Raw genomic sequence first — 12,272 nt, 5'->3', positions numbered from 1 at the left:
TCTGGTGGCATGAGGGGGACGGGGAAGAGCTCACCAGTAATGCCTTCATTGTAAAAGGAGCCCACCAAGTTAAAATTATGCTGGTGAAAAATAGGCATGACAGGCCCAGAGGCATGATTTTTCTATCCACAGAGCAGGTCTAGCCCAGGTGGTTGTAGTGAAAGTTTTCCCTACTGCCATCCTGTAGAGGTGCTTCAAATTAAGCTTCATAGCCTAGGGTGCAAGTTCATTCTCCATGATCCATTCAGTTCAGTCCATTCAGATCCAACAAGGCTGATCACTGGGATGGTATGTTTGATACAGGTGTCTGTATCCTCCAACAGCTGGACTAAGGCCATCAACAGATCTGTAGCTGACCTAATACCCATGAGATGGCAACACTTTGGCTGTTACTGAATGGGACTGGATTTGAACTGTGACCTAATAATTATAACAAAGCCTGTAAATTATGAGCAATCTCCTGCAGAATTTTTCTTATTTTGGCAATGTAACAGAGCTAGTGGCTTCGACTTTAGCTGCATAATCACTGATACTGCAATCAGAGAAAGGTGCTGAAGTGTGCAGCTCCTTTTGAGTACATGGGGAGGACATCAGGCTCCTTACTGAGGGGGCATCAATATTCCTTTTCTTCTCTGCATATTACCATTCTCTCACCTTTGAAATACTGTAAACAGCTTGATTGTGACTGATTTAGATGACAAGAAAGTGTCATGTTGGTACAGTTCTTCGGCACCTATTTTACACACTGATTGCTTCTCTGTGACTTTCTTCACTTTTGAAGGTAATGAAAGAAACCTGTCTTCATTCATTTATTAGAAACCAGAGATCCAACAGTTTATAGAACAAAGCAGCTATGCTGCAAGCCAGGAACATTCTGGACCTCTGACATTATTGGGTTGGAGTCCAGCTCCAGAGTATTAGACTAAAACTTAGGATTGCAGCACAGAGCTTTAACCTCTGTTAAAGTTTTATTACAAAACATGAAACTGCAGAATACTCTTTCTGGTTTCTAGCTTTGCTACATGCCTAAGACAGAGAGCATAGCCTCTTTGAAACTAATTAGAAACCTGAATAAAGTTTGCATAAAATGGGGCCCAGATGCATTGCCTTTACAATTTTATTTGCGCTGAAACTCAAGCTGTTGACAGCAAAGAGGTGAAAGATCCAAAACTAACACCTGAAAAGCATGAAAGTTGGAGTTTTCCCATTTATTTTCAAATTTTTTTAAAATCAACTGATTTTTGCAGTTAAAATTAAGTATGCGTTCTTGTTTGTTTTAAAACGGGACTGTTGGTGAACAATTTCTGTGGAAAATACAGTCACATGTTCCAGAAAAATAAATGAAATTAGAAAGTATTTTTTTCTGAAACTTATTCCAGAAGAAAATGGATTTCCCACATTTTGAATATTTCATGAATTTGATAAATGCTTGTGGTTTTTTTTCCATTAAAGTTTTCTTATTGAAATGAAATTTCTGGATCACAAAATGCCAAAAAACAAAATAAAAAAGGGACAAAAATATTTTCCCAAAGCTTTACTAGGAAAAGCTTTCCTTCTTAACTCCAAAAGTTCATAATGACCCTCTATTTTGAGAAAAAAGGCTAGGAAATTATATCAATGCCTTCTGAGATTTTTTTCCCAAGGAATTCTGGATGTTTAACACCTCTCAGTGTTCCCATGTATGCTCAAAAGTCTTTTGAAATCTCTCAAAAGCCCGTGCTTCAAGCAACTATGTAGGGGGCAGTGGTGTATCTACTTCGAAGACAGTGCTTCTTTAGGGGGGACATTCAGCTGTAGCAAAACAGCTTGTCTAAGGTTTGCATTGCATTGTGGACAATAATACATGTGCAACTGCAGGTCTTTATTACAGAAATGGCCCATGAAGTGGAACTGCTGATTCCTACTAATAACTCACTGCAGAACCAGAAATACACTGGTCCAGTGAGCTACACCGCCCAGTGCACCGTTGGATTGTCAATGTTCAGCACACGCAGGGCCAAGGGCACGTTGTGTGACAGCAGAAAGCTGTTGCACCCTGTTCTCTTAATGAAAATAAGGCTTTTTGTTTTCCATGCCTCCACTGTCATCTTCTTTCAGCCACAGGCAATAATTAGCGAAGCCCATTTCAGACACATTAATTAAGCCAGGCTAGAGAGTAGCATTTAAGGGAACATGCAACCAGGACAATGCTGTTGTTTGCTCTGCAATGTAGAGGGTGCCAAGCAGTCAATTCCTGGGCAATTAAATTCCGATGCACGTGTGCAAAAAAAGGGGGGGGGATATCTGAATGAGATTATGGAGTGATTGCAAGTTTCTTTATTGTGCATCCCCGGGGTTACAAAAAGCAGCTATGCAGGCAGGCAGCATTATGCAGTGCTCGCTTGATGAGAGCTTCCCATTGTTTCTGTCTTAACTGAATACTTACGGCAGGAGATAAATGTGATTAGGTCTATGGAGCTCAGGATTGGGGTAAGGTGTCCCCCCAGCTAAAGGAGTGAGTCCAAGACCTTGATTGCAAGGTCCTTTTACATATCTGAAACTAAGGGTACATCTACACTACATGCCTCTGTCGGCAGAGGCATGTAGATTTGTTTATTCAGCAAAGGTAAATGAAGCTGCGATTTAAATGATCGCGGCTTCATTTACATTTACATGGCTGCTGCGCTGAGCCAACAAACAGCTGATCAGCTGTTTGTCGGCTCGCCGCTAGTCTGGACGTTCCCCCTGTCGACATCAAAGCCCTTTGTCGGCAGCCCCGGTAAACCTCATTCCACGAGGAATAACGGGGCTGCCGACAAAGGGCTTTGATGTCGACAGGGGGAACGTCCAGACTAGCGGCGAGCCGACAAACAGCTGATCAGCTGTTTGTCGGCTCAGCGCGGCAGCCATGTAAATGAAGCTGCGATCATTTAAATCGCGGCTTCATTTACCTTTGCCTACAACCCTAATCTACATGCCTCTGCCGACAGAGGCATGTAGTGTAGACACAGCCTAACTCTGGTGTGGGAGGGGCCCTCCCTTCTGCTCTGATCATAAATAGACTAGGAATATGTGGTCTAGATAAAATTACCAGAAAGTGAGTGTCCGCAGGCTGAAAGACTGTGCTCAAAGAGTAGCTATCAGTAGTCAAACTGGAAAGATGTATCAAGTGGTGTCCCACAGAGGTCAGTCCTGCATCTCATACTATTCAATATTTTCATTAATGTCTTGGATAATGTAGTGACGAGGGCGCTTATAAAATCTGGGAGGGGGTGATAAAATGGAAAAACTGGCCTGATTTCAACAAGATGAAATTCAGTAAAGACAGGTGCATTTGGTTTTTTTCCGTCCTAGGTGAAGTTCTTTGCACAACTACAATATGGGGAATAACTGGCTAGATGGTCATATTGCTGAAAAGGTTCAGTGAATGATAGGGGCTCACACACTGAATATGAGTCCACGATGTCATTCGGTTGCAGAAATGGCTAACATCATCCCAGGATCTATTAACGGAGTGTCGTATGTAAGATACAGGAGATAGTTGTCCCCTCACTAGGCATGGGGGAGGCCTCAGCTGGAGGACTGTGCCCATTTCTAGGCACCACACATTAGGAAAGCTATGGACAAAGTGTAGGGCGTACAGACGAGAGTAACAAAAATGATCGAAGATTTAGAAGGAAAGATTTGAAAAATCTGGGTGAATCTAGTCCCGAAGTAAGAATATTGTAGGGGGACCTGGAAAAGGTCCTTAAATAGGCTGAGGGTGGCTCTGGAGAATAGTTAATCGCATGTCCGGTGAAGGTAAAACAGACACCATGGATTTAATCTGCAGCATATGAGAGATTAGCAAAATCTTTCTAACTATAAGAGCAGCTAAGATCTGGTGTAGGCCTCCTAGGGAGGCAGTGACATCTTCATCTTTGGAAGGTTTTAAAAACAGGTTGGACAAACACTTTTAAGGATGGAGTTGGCTTACTTGGGCCAAGTTCTGCGCTAGGACTAGATGTCCACTTGAGGGCCCTCAGATTTTATTATAGGGTGCAGCGCATCTACTTAGCAGGGAGAACGCCATGCTGGTAGATGGCTCATCAAATCCTGTGAGGGACAAAATGCCCTTTTCTTTCACTATCATTGCTGGACATCTGGAGCACTAAGCAACTCGGCGGAAGCATTTAGGACTTTAATGAATCTAGTTATGTCTGAGGGGGAAGAGCATTGCTCACTGTAGGTCCAATTTCAGTCATCTGAAGCCCAGATCCTCAAGGGTATTTAGGTACTTACCTCCTATTCAAATCTAGCAGGAGACGCTATATGTGTAAAAGGCATCTTAGAGCCAGCTTTGGCCTCTCAAATATGTACCACTAGGTTTTAAAATGTCTCTCAGCTAAGCCTTTCACCAAGGACTAAGGAGAGTGGCAGAAGCTAGTGTTATCTGTGGATGGCGGAGCTGGGGGGGAGGGACAACTGTCTTGGTACCCAGCAGCAAGACAGGTCCTAAGAGCTACATAAGTCTTCGGCTGTGCACGCCAAACTGGCATAAGGGAATGAATGTCAAGCTCTGTCTATCCCCGATGTCCCACAAAGCTTGTTACTAGAGCTCGCCAGACTGTTTTGCATAAATCAAGGACAGCCCCTGAATGGTTGCCCAGATCTCAAATAGCCCCTCTCTTCAAAGCTCAGAACAGTTGGGAGAACGTCCTCCCTCCCTTATTTTATTTTTCACAGCAGCCTCTGCACTTCCTGGTTCCTGACAGTCCAGGAAGCAGAAGTGCCAGAACTCTGTGACTAACACGGTACTTGTTGTTCCTGCCTGGAAGCAAGTAATTCCGGAAAGCTCATTGAAAAGCCTGTGTGAGAACTTTTCCAGCCCTGTTTTCCAGTCCAAAGTGTTACATTTCTTCCTCTAAGCACAGATAGCAGCCATATAGAATCATAGAACACTAGGACTGGAAGGACCTCGAGAGGTCATCGAGTCCAGTCCCCTGCCCCCATGGCAGGACCAAATACTGTCTAGACCATCCCTGATAGACATTTGTCTAACCTACTCTTAAATATCTCCAGAGATGGGGATTCCACAACCTCCCTGGGCAATTTATTCCAGTGTTTGACCACCCTGACAGTTAGGAACTTTTTCCTAATGTCCAACCTAAACCTCCCTTGTTGCAGTTTAAGCCCATTGCCTCTTGTTCTATCCTCCGAGGCCAAGATGAACAAGTTTTCTCCCTCCTCCTTATAACACCCTTTTAGATATCTGAAAACTGCTATCATGTCCTCCCATCAATCTTCTCTTTTCTAAACTAAACAAACCCAATTCCTTCAGCCTTCCCTCATAGGTCATGTTCTCTAGACCTTTAATCATTCTCGTTGCTCTTCTCTGGACCCTCTCCAATTTCTCCACATCTTTCTTGTAATGTGGTGTCCTCCTTTCAACCCCTCCTCTTCTGGCACCCACTCCTCCCCTCTCCTCTTACTTCCTCTTGTCCCCATTGTCCATCCCCTCTCCCAGCATCACCCTGTCCCGTCCCTTCTTCCACCCCCACTGACACCATCTCTCCCATCCCCCCTCCTGCCCTTTTCCTCATTGTCTCCTCTTGGCCTCCTGGCACAGTACTCCAATTGAGGCCTAACCAGTGCAGAATAGAGCGGAAGAATGACTTCTCGTGGCTTGCTCACAACATACCTGTTATACTCCTGGCCTGATGGCCTTTGGTTTTAGGTTAATTAAAAAAAGAAAGAACAAAGGTAAAGTTTCCAGGAGAGATCTGTGTGTGAAACTCCAGGAAAGGGGATGGAGGTGCACACATGCTCTCTGAGGGTATGTTTACGCTACCACCCTAGTTCGATTGACTACATTAACCACCCTAGTTTGAAGTTGCAAATGAAGCCCGGGATTTAAATATCCCGGGCTTCATTTGCATCTTGCCAGGTGCCGCCATTTTTAAATCCCCGTTAGTTCAGACTCTGTGCCCGCGGCTACACGCGGTATGGAGTAGGTAGTTCGAATTAGGTTTTCTAATTTGAACTACCGTTACTCCTCGTTCCACGAGAGGAAAGCAAATGGAGTCTCCCGCTACCTGTGTTATCTTCCAGGAGCTACAAATCTTTCTCCCTCACTGCTGACCCCTGTGTCTTGGGGGGATGACTCTCATGACTGGAGCGCTGTCATGGAAGGGGATGAACTGTTCAGGAAGAACAGGTGGGGGAGAAAAGGAGGAGGAGTTCCATTGTATGTAAGAGAGCAGTATGATTACTCGGAGCTCCAGTATTTAGAGGGAGAAAAGATTGTTGAGAGTCTATGGGTTAAGTTTAGAGTGGAAACAACAGGGGTGATGTTGTGGTTGGTGTCTGCTATAGACCGGATCAGGTGGATGAGGTAGACGAGGCTTTCTTTGGACAACTGAGAGATGCTTCCAGATCGCAGGCCCTGGTTCTCGTGGGCAACTTTAATCACCCTGACATCTGTTGGGAGACCAATACAGCAGTACACGGACAATCCAGGAAGTTTTTGGAGAATGTTGGGAATAACTTCTTGGTACAAGTGCTGAAGGAACTGACCAGGGGCCATGCGCAGCTTGACCTGCTGCTCACAAACAGGGAGGAACAAGAAGGGAAGCAGAGGTGGGTGGCAACCTGGGAAGCCGTGATTAAGAGATGGTCGATTTCAGGATCCTGACCAAAGGAAAAAAGGAGAGTAGCAAAATACACACCCTGGACTTCAGAGGAGAAGACTTTGACTCCCTCAGAGAACTGATGGGCAGGATTCCCTGGGATACTTACATGAAGGGGAAAGGAGTTCAGGAGAGCTGGCAGTATTTTAAAGAAGCCTTACTAAAGACACAAGAAGTGGAAACTTGGACAGATGACTAGGAAGGAGTATAAATATATTGCTTGAGAATGCAGGGGAGTTATCAGAAAGGCGAAAGCGCAACTGGAATTGCAGCTAGCAAGGGATGTGAAGGATAACAAGAGAGGTTTCTACAGGCATGTAAGCAATAAGAGGGTGATCAGAAACGGTGTGGGGTCATTACTGGATGAGGGAGGTTACCCAGTGCCAGATGATGTGGGGAAAAGCTGAAGTACTCAATGATTTCTTTGCCTCTGTCTTCACAGACAAGGTCAACTCCCAGACAAATGCACTAGGAAATGCAGTATGGGAATCAGGTGAACAGCCCTTGGTTGAGAAAGAACAAGTTAGGAACTATTTAGAAAAGCTAAACATACACAAATCCATGGGCCTGGATTTAATGGATGCGAGGGTACTGAGGGAGTTGGAAAATGTCATTGCAGAGCCTTTTGCCATTATCTTTGAAAAGTCGTGGAGATCGGGAGAGATCCCGGATGATTGGAAAAAGGCAAACGTAGTGCCCATCTTCAAAAAAGGGAAGAAGGACGATCTAGGGAACTACTGACCAGTCAAACTTAGTCAACCAGTTACCTCAGTCCCCAGAAAAATGGTGAATGGGATCCTCAAGGAATCCATTTTGAAGCACTTGGAAGAGGGGAAGGTGATCAGGAATAGTCAACATGGATTCACAAAGGGCAAGTCATGCCTGACCAATCTGATTAGCTTCTATGATGAGGTAACCGGCTCTGTGGACATGGGAAAGTCAGTGGATGTGATATAGCTTGACTTTAGCAAAGTGTTTGATACCATCTCCCACAATATTCTTGCCAGGAAGTTAAGGGAATATGGAGTGACTGTAAGATGGATAGAAAGCTGGCTAGACTGTCGGGCCCAACGGGTAGCGATCAATGGCTCGATGTCAGGTTGGCGGTCAGGTATCTAGCAGAGTGCCCCCAGGATCTGTTCTTGGACGGGTTTTGTTCAACATCTTTATTAATGACCTGGATGAGGGGATGAATTGCACCCTCAGCAAGATGACACTAAGCTAGGGGGAGAGGTAGATAGGGTCCAGAGTGACTTGGACAGATTAGAGGATTGGGCTAAAAGAAATCTGATGAGGTCAACAAGGACAACTGTGGAGTTCTGCACTTAGGACAGAAGAATCCCAAGAATTGTTACAGGCTGGGGATCAAATAGCTAAGTAGCAGTTCTGTAGAAAAGGACCTGGGGATTACAGTGGATGATAAGATGGATATGAGTCAACAGGGTGCCCTTGTAGCCAAGAAGGCTAATGGAATATTAGGTTGCATTAGGAGGAGCATTGCCAGCAGATCCAGAGAAGTGATTATTCCTTTATTCGACTCTGGTGAGGCCACATCTGGAATATTGTGTCCGGTTCTGAGCCCCCCACTATAGAAAGGATGTGGACACATTGGAGAGGGTTCAGCGGAGGGCGACCAAAATGATTAGGGGGCTGGAGCACAGGACCTACTAGGAGAGACTGAGGGTATGGCTACACTAGCCACCCTAGTTCGAACTAGGGTGGTTAATGTAGTCATTCGAACTTGCAAATGAAGCCCGGGATTTAAATATCCTGGGCTTCATTTGCATGTTCCCGAGCGCCACCATTTTTAAATGCCCAGTAGCTCGAACTACCTGCCCGCGGCTTGAGAAAGTCTCAACTTGAGAAAGCCCTGGCTGAGACGATTGATTTGGGGTTGGTCCTGCTTTGGGGAGGGGGCTGTACTTGATGGCCTCCTGAGGTCTCTTCCAGCCCTAGGATTCTATTATTCTATGACTGTGGATACGTCTCCAACTCCCTCATTTGCACTCAGTTGCATCTTTCAGCCGGGGGACTCAGCCTACATTCTGCCCAGTGAGCATGCTCGTGTCTGGCTGCATTCCCACCCAGAGGCCGACACCAATCCCGGGATGAAGGAAAAGCCAGCGGGGAATAGCCACAAATAGAACAGCACGGATGGTGTCCTAATAGGCAGGCTCAACTCTGCCTTTGGAGGCCTTTGTAATTCCTATTACCATGACAAAGGGCCCTGGAGGCTGTGAGGGGAGAAAATGAGAGCCAAGGCTGTTCTCAGCACTGAGAGACGAGGCGCCATATGTCTCCCTACACCTGAGCTCGACAGGATGGGGACATTTCCTAACCTAACTTATTTGTCCGCTGTCGTGCTCAGGTGTTGGAGGACATATGGCATGCTTCTCCCTGAACCATAAATGCCCTGGCACTAATACCTCCCCCCGTCATAGCCTTCATCTTCTGGTAATGTAGTTTGGGTTGTGAGTATTAGACCAGGGAGCATTGGCTTGGAATTGACTTGAATGCGTGTTCTGCTCTCATTCCAAGCGGGCCTTTCTCTCTCGTGCCAGTGAGAGTGTGGGGTGGTGGGCGAATGTAGGGCTGAGGGAGGCAAGCCCCCAGCCCTGCCCTTTCTCCCCACAGGAGCCACGCTCATCCCCCCAATCCAGGGGCAAGCTTCCAACCCCCCACATGAGCACAGGGAAAGCACCCTGCCCCAACCTCCCTAACCCCCACAGGGAGGGCGCACTGCCCCAGCCTCAGCACGGTTGAAGCCCAGGAGCTGTGCTGAGGCTGGGGCAGAGTGTGTCCGGGTCATGCCCCCCAGTTTGGGAAGGCATTGCCTCCCCCGCCTCTTGTACCCACCGCCCAGCCTTTGGGCAGAATCCAGGCTTGCCATAGGCAGGTGATTTCACGGAAGCTGTTCCCTTATTTCAAGGCTGACATTTTGCCCTTGAAAGGTTTTTCTTCAGGCGTCCCCCAAGTCAATGAGTACATTAAAAGCATTGTCCTAGGCCTGAGAACAAGCGTGACAAATTCCAGGCTTAGGCACTGGCCTGCACCAAAGGCAATGGGAGGATTTCCTTTGACTAACACAGGTCAGTGCCATAGAGCAATGGCAGAGCAAGTGTTGCTGTAGATGGGCAGCGTTTGTTCAGGGAGGACTGGAATTGCAGGGGACTGTCGGTTCCCCTGACAGCTCTGTCAAAGCCCCTCAGTTCAGACCAACGTCCCATTAGCAGGGTGCTATACCGCCCAGATCTGATGTGCTCTGACAGAGCGTGGGACAGAGGTTTCGGGCTGAAATAGCTGGGGGACTGCAGATCTGGGATGAGGTGTATTGGCTGGAGTAGTGTGATCCCAGCACTGACAGACGGTGAAGACTGACCTACAGCAGTGAGGGCAGGTGGGTCTAGCACAGAGCTATGCATGGCTCCTCTGGCCTTCTGCACAGCGCCGTCAAACCTCATCCCCCGTCAGCACCGGGATCGGGAGGGCAAACATCCCAGCTGTCTGCAGAACCTGCGATGCTGGCTGTTCCCTGTGTGCTAAGGCTCGTTAAGAGAAGACCTTTTCAAGGTCCCTGAGCCGGCAGGTATGGAACTCCACCGAAGCACTTTCAAATATTAGCCGGATAGCATGGGCATGCACCAAAGCTAACATGCTTTTGTTTCCTCTCCTGACCTAGGGATGACCTGCCAGGCCCGGAGCTCATACATGGACACGGAGGTGCTTTGGGGACATCGCTTCACTCCTGTCCTCACCCTCGAGAAAGACTTTTACGAAGTCGACTACAACAGCTTCCACAGCACCTACGAAACCAACACTCCCGCCTGCTCTGCCAAGGAGCTGTCCGCATCGCTCCAGGAGGGCCGGCTGCTCAGACACCTCTCCAGTGCCACACTACTGAGTGGGGGCGGGGAAGTAGAGCCGGCAAAAGAGGAAGAAGAGCAGGAAGAGGAAGGAAGGGAGGTGGCTGGGCTGAATGGAGCCAATGGAACAGCAGGAGAGGTGAAGGCAGACATGTCTGTATAACACAGGGATCTGTGGTGGACAATACACAATTCGTATGCCCCCAAGAGGAGAAACAAGGGGGTCCAATGGTTAGGGTTACCACCCTAGTAACTCAGAGCTGGGTTCTATTCGCGCTCTGCAGTCCACCTTTGGGTGACCTTGGACAACACACCCCATAGCCCTGTGCCTCAGTTTCTCCCATCTGTTTACACCGGGGAATGGTACTTTGTGCACATTCACAAAGCATTTTAAGGTCTATGGACAAGACATGCTAGATAAGAGCTGTTGTTACTGTTGAAGTTCCCCCACAGATGTTTCTGGAAGAGACTCCTGGGTTGGTCAAATTTATTTCCCTTTTAAGGGGTATTTAAAAAGAGAAAACATAAAATGACATTAACATTTCTTATCTCAGTAAGAAGAATGTAGGGTTACCCTGACCCTAACCCTCACTTATTGTACAAGTCATTGCATTGTTGACAGTGTTACTGCAAAATTAAAAAAGGAGAGAAAAATCCCCTCCTGTATCCCGCTTCCTAGTGATTGCACATGGCGTGTCAGAGTTTTCCTTCTGAGCTGTATCCATGATTCATTTCCAAAAGGTTGAAACATCCATTTGAGGGATGATAGGTCTTTCTTCTGACTTTGTGTTGTGACATTTCCATCACATGCATCCTACCAGTCAGGCTTGCTTCCCAAACTGGTTCAGTGTCATCTCTGGTGTAATTGTTTTGAACCTGCCATATTCTAGGTTCATTTAGAGGACTGTGTCTGGTCGATTTAGAAGATAAAAACATACAACTGTTACCAGTGAAAATGAATTTCCTTTTGTGTATTGATTTCAGTGGAGATATTCCAGATATGCACAACTGTAAGGCTGTGTCCAGACTCAGGGTTTTTTTTCGGGAAAAGCAGCCTTTTTCCGAAAAAACTTCACCTGCGTCTAGACTGCAGCCGCGTTCTTTTGAAATTAAATCGAAAGAACACGGCTTTTCTTTCGACGGCGGTAAACCTCATTTCACGAGGAAGAACGCCTTCTTTCGAAAGTGCTTCTTTCGAAAGAAGGCGTTCTTGAATGTAAATAGGGCTTCTTCGAAAGAGAGCATCCAGACTCACTGGGGCTATGTCTAGACTGCAGGCTTCTTTCGAAAGAGGCTCTTTCGAAAGCATCTTTCGAAAGAGCCTCTTTCAAAAGATCGCGTCTAGACTGCAGGCGGATCTTTCGAAAGAGAAATCCGCTTTTTCGAAAGAGAGCACCCAGCGAGTCTGGATGCTCTCTTTCGAAGACGGCCTCTTTACATTGAAGAACGCCTTCTTTCGAAAGAGGAACTTTCGAAAGAAGGCGTTCTTCCTCGTAAATTGAGGTTTACCGCCATCGAAAGAAAAGCCACGTTCTTTCAAAATAATTTCGAAAGAACGTGGCTTGAGTCTGGACGCAGGGGAAGTTTTTTCGGAAAAAGGCTACTTTTCCCGAAAAAACCCCTGAGTCTGGACACGGCCTGGGTGCTTTCTTTCGAAAAAGCGGCTTGCTCTTTCAAAAGTTCCGCGTGCAGTCTATACGCTCTCTTTCGTAAGAGGCTCTTTTGAAAGAGGCTTGCAGTCTAGACATAGCCTAAGGCTGTG

General features: G+C 46.7%; 1 protein-coding gene across 2 annotated transcripts in view; it reads left to right on the top strand.

The window, feature by feature from the left end:
* Positions 1 to 11,269, top strand: part of KCNJ5 (potassium inwardly rectifying channel subfamily J member 5) — a 40,939-nt gene extending 29,670 nt beyond the window's left edge. The window contains exon 2 of one of the 2 annotated variants that reach the window (XM_089773338.1): positions 10,327 to 11,269. In XM_089773338.1, the coding sequence (XP_089629464.1) occupies positions 10,327 to 10,673 (347 nt within the window). In that variant the 3' untranslated portion in view covers positions 10,674 to 11,269. The remainder of the gene's footprint in view (positions 1 to 10,326) is intronic. The other variant, XM_006111167.5, reaches the window with a different exon arrangement.
* Positions 11,270 to 12,272: the final 1,003 nt, after the last annotated feature.

This window comes from Pelodiscus sinensis, chromosome 25 (genome assembly GCF_052426305.1).
Source record: "Pelodiscus sinensis isolate ZL-2025 chromosome 25, ASM5242630v1, whole genome shotgun sequence".
NCBI lineage: Eukaryota > Metazoa > Chordata > Testudines > Trionychidae > Pelodiscus > Pelodiscus sinensis.
Note: the sequence above shows the minus strand (reverse complement) of the source record. Positions and strands in the feature narration are given on the sequence as shown.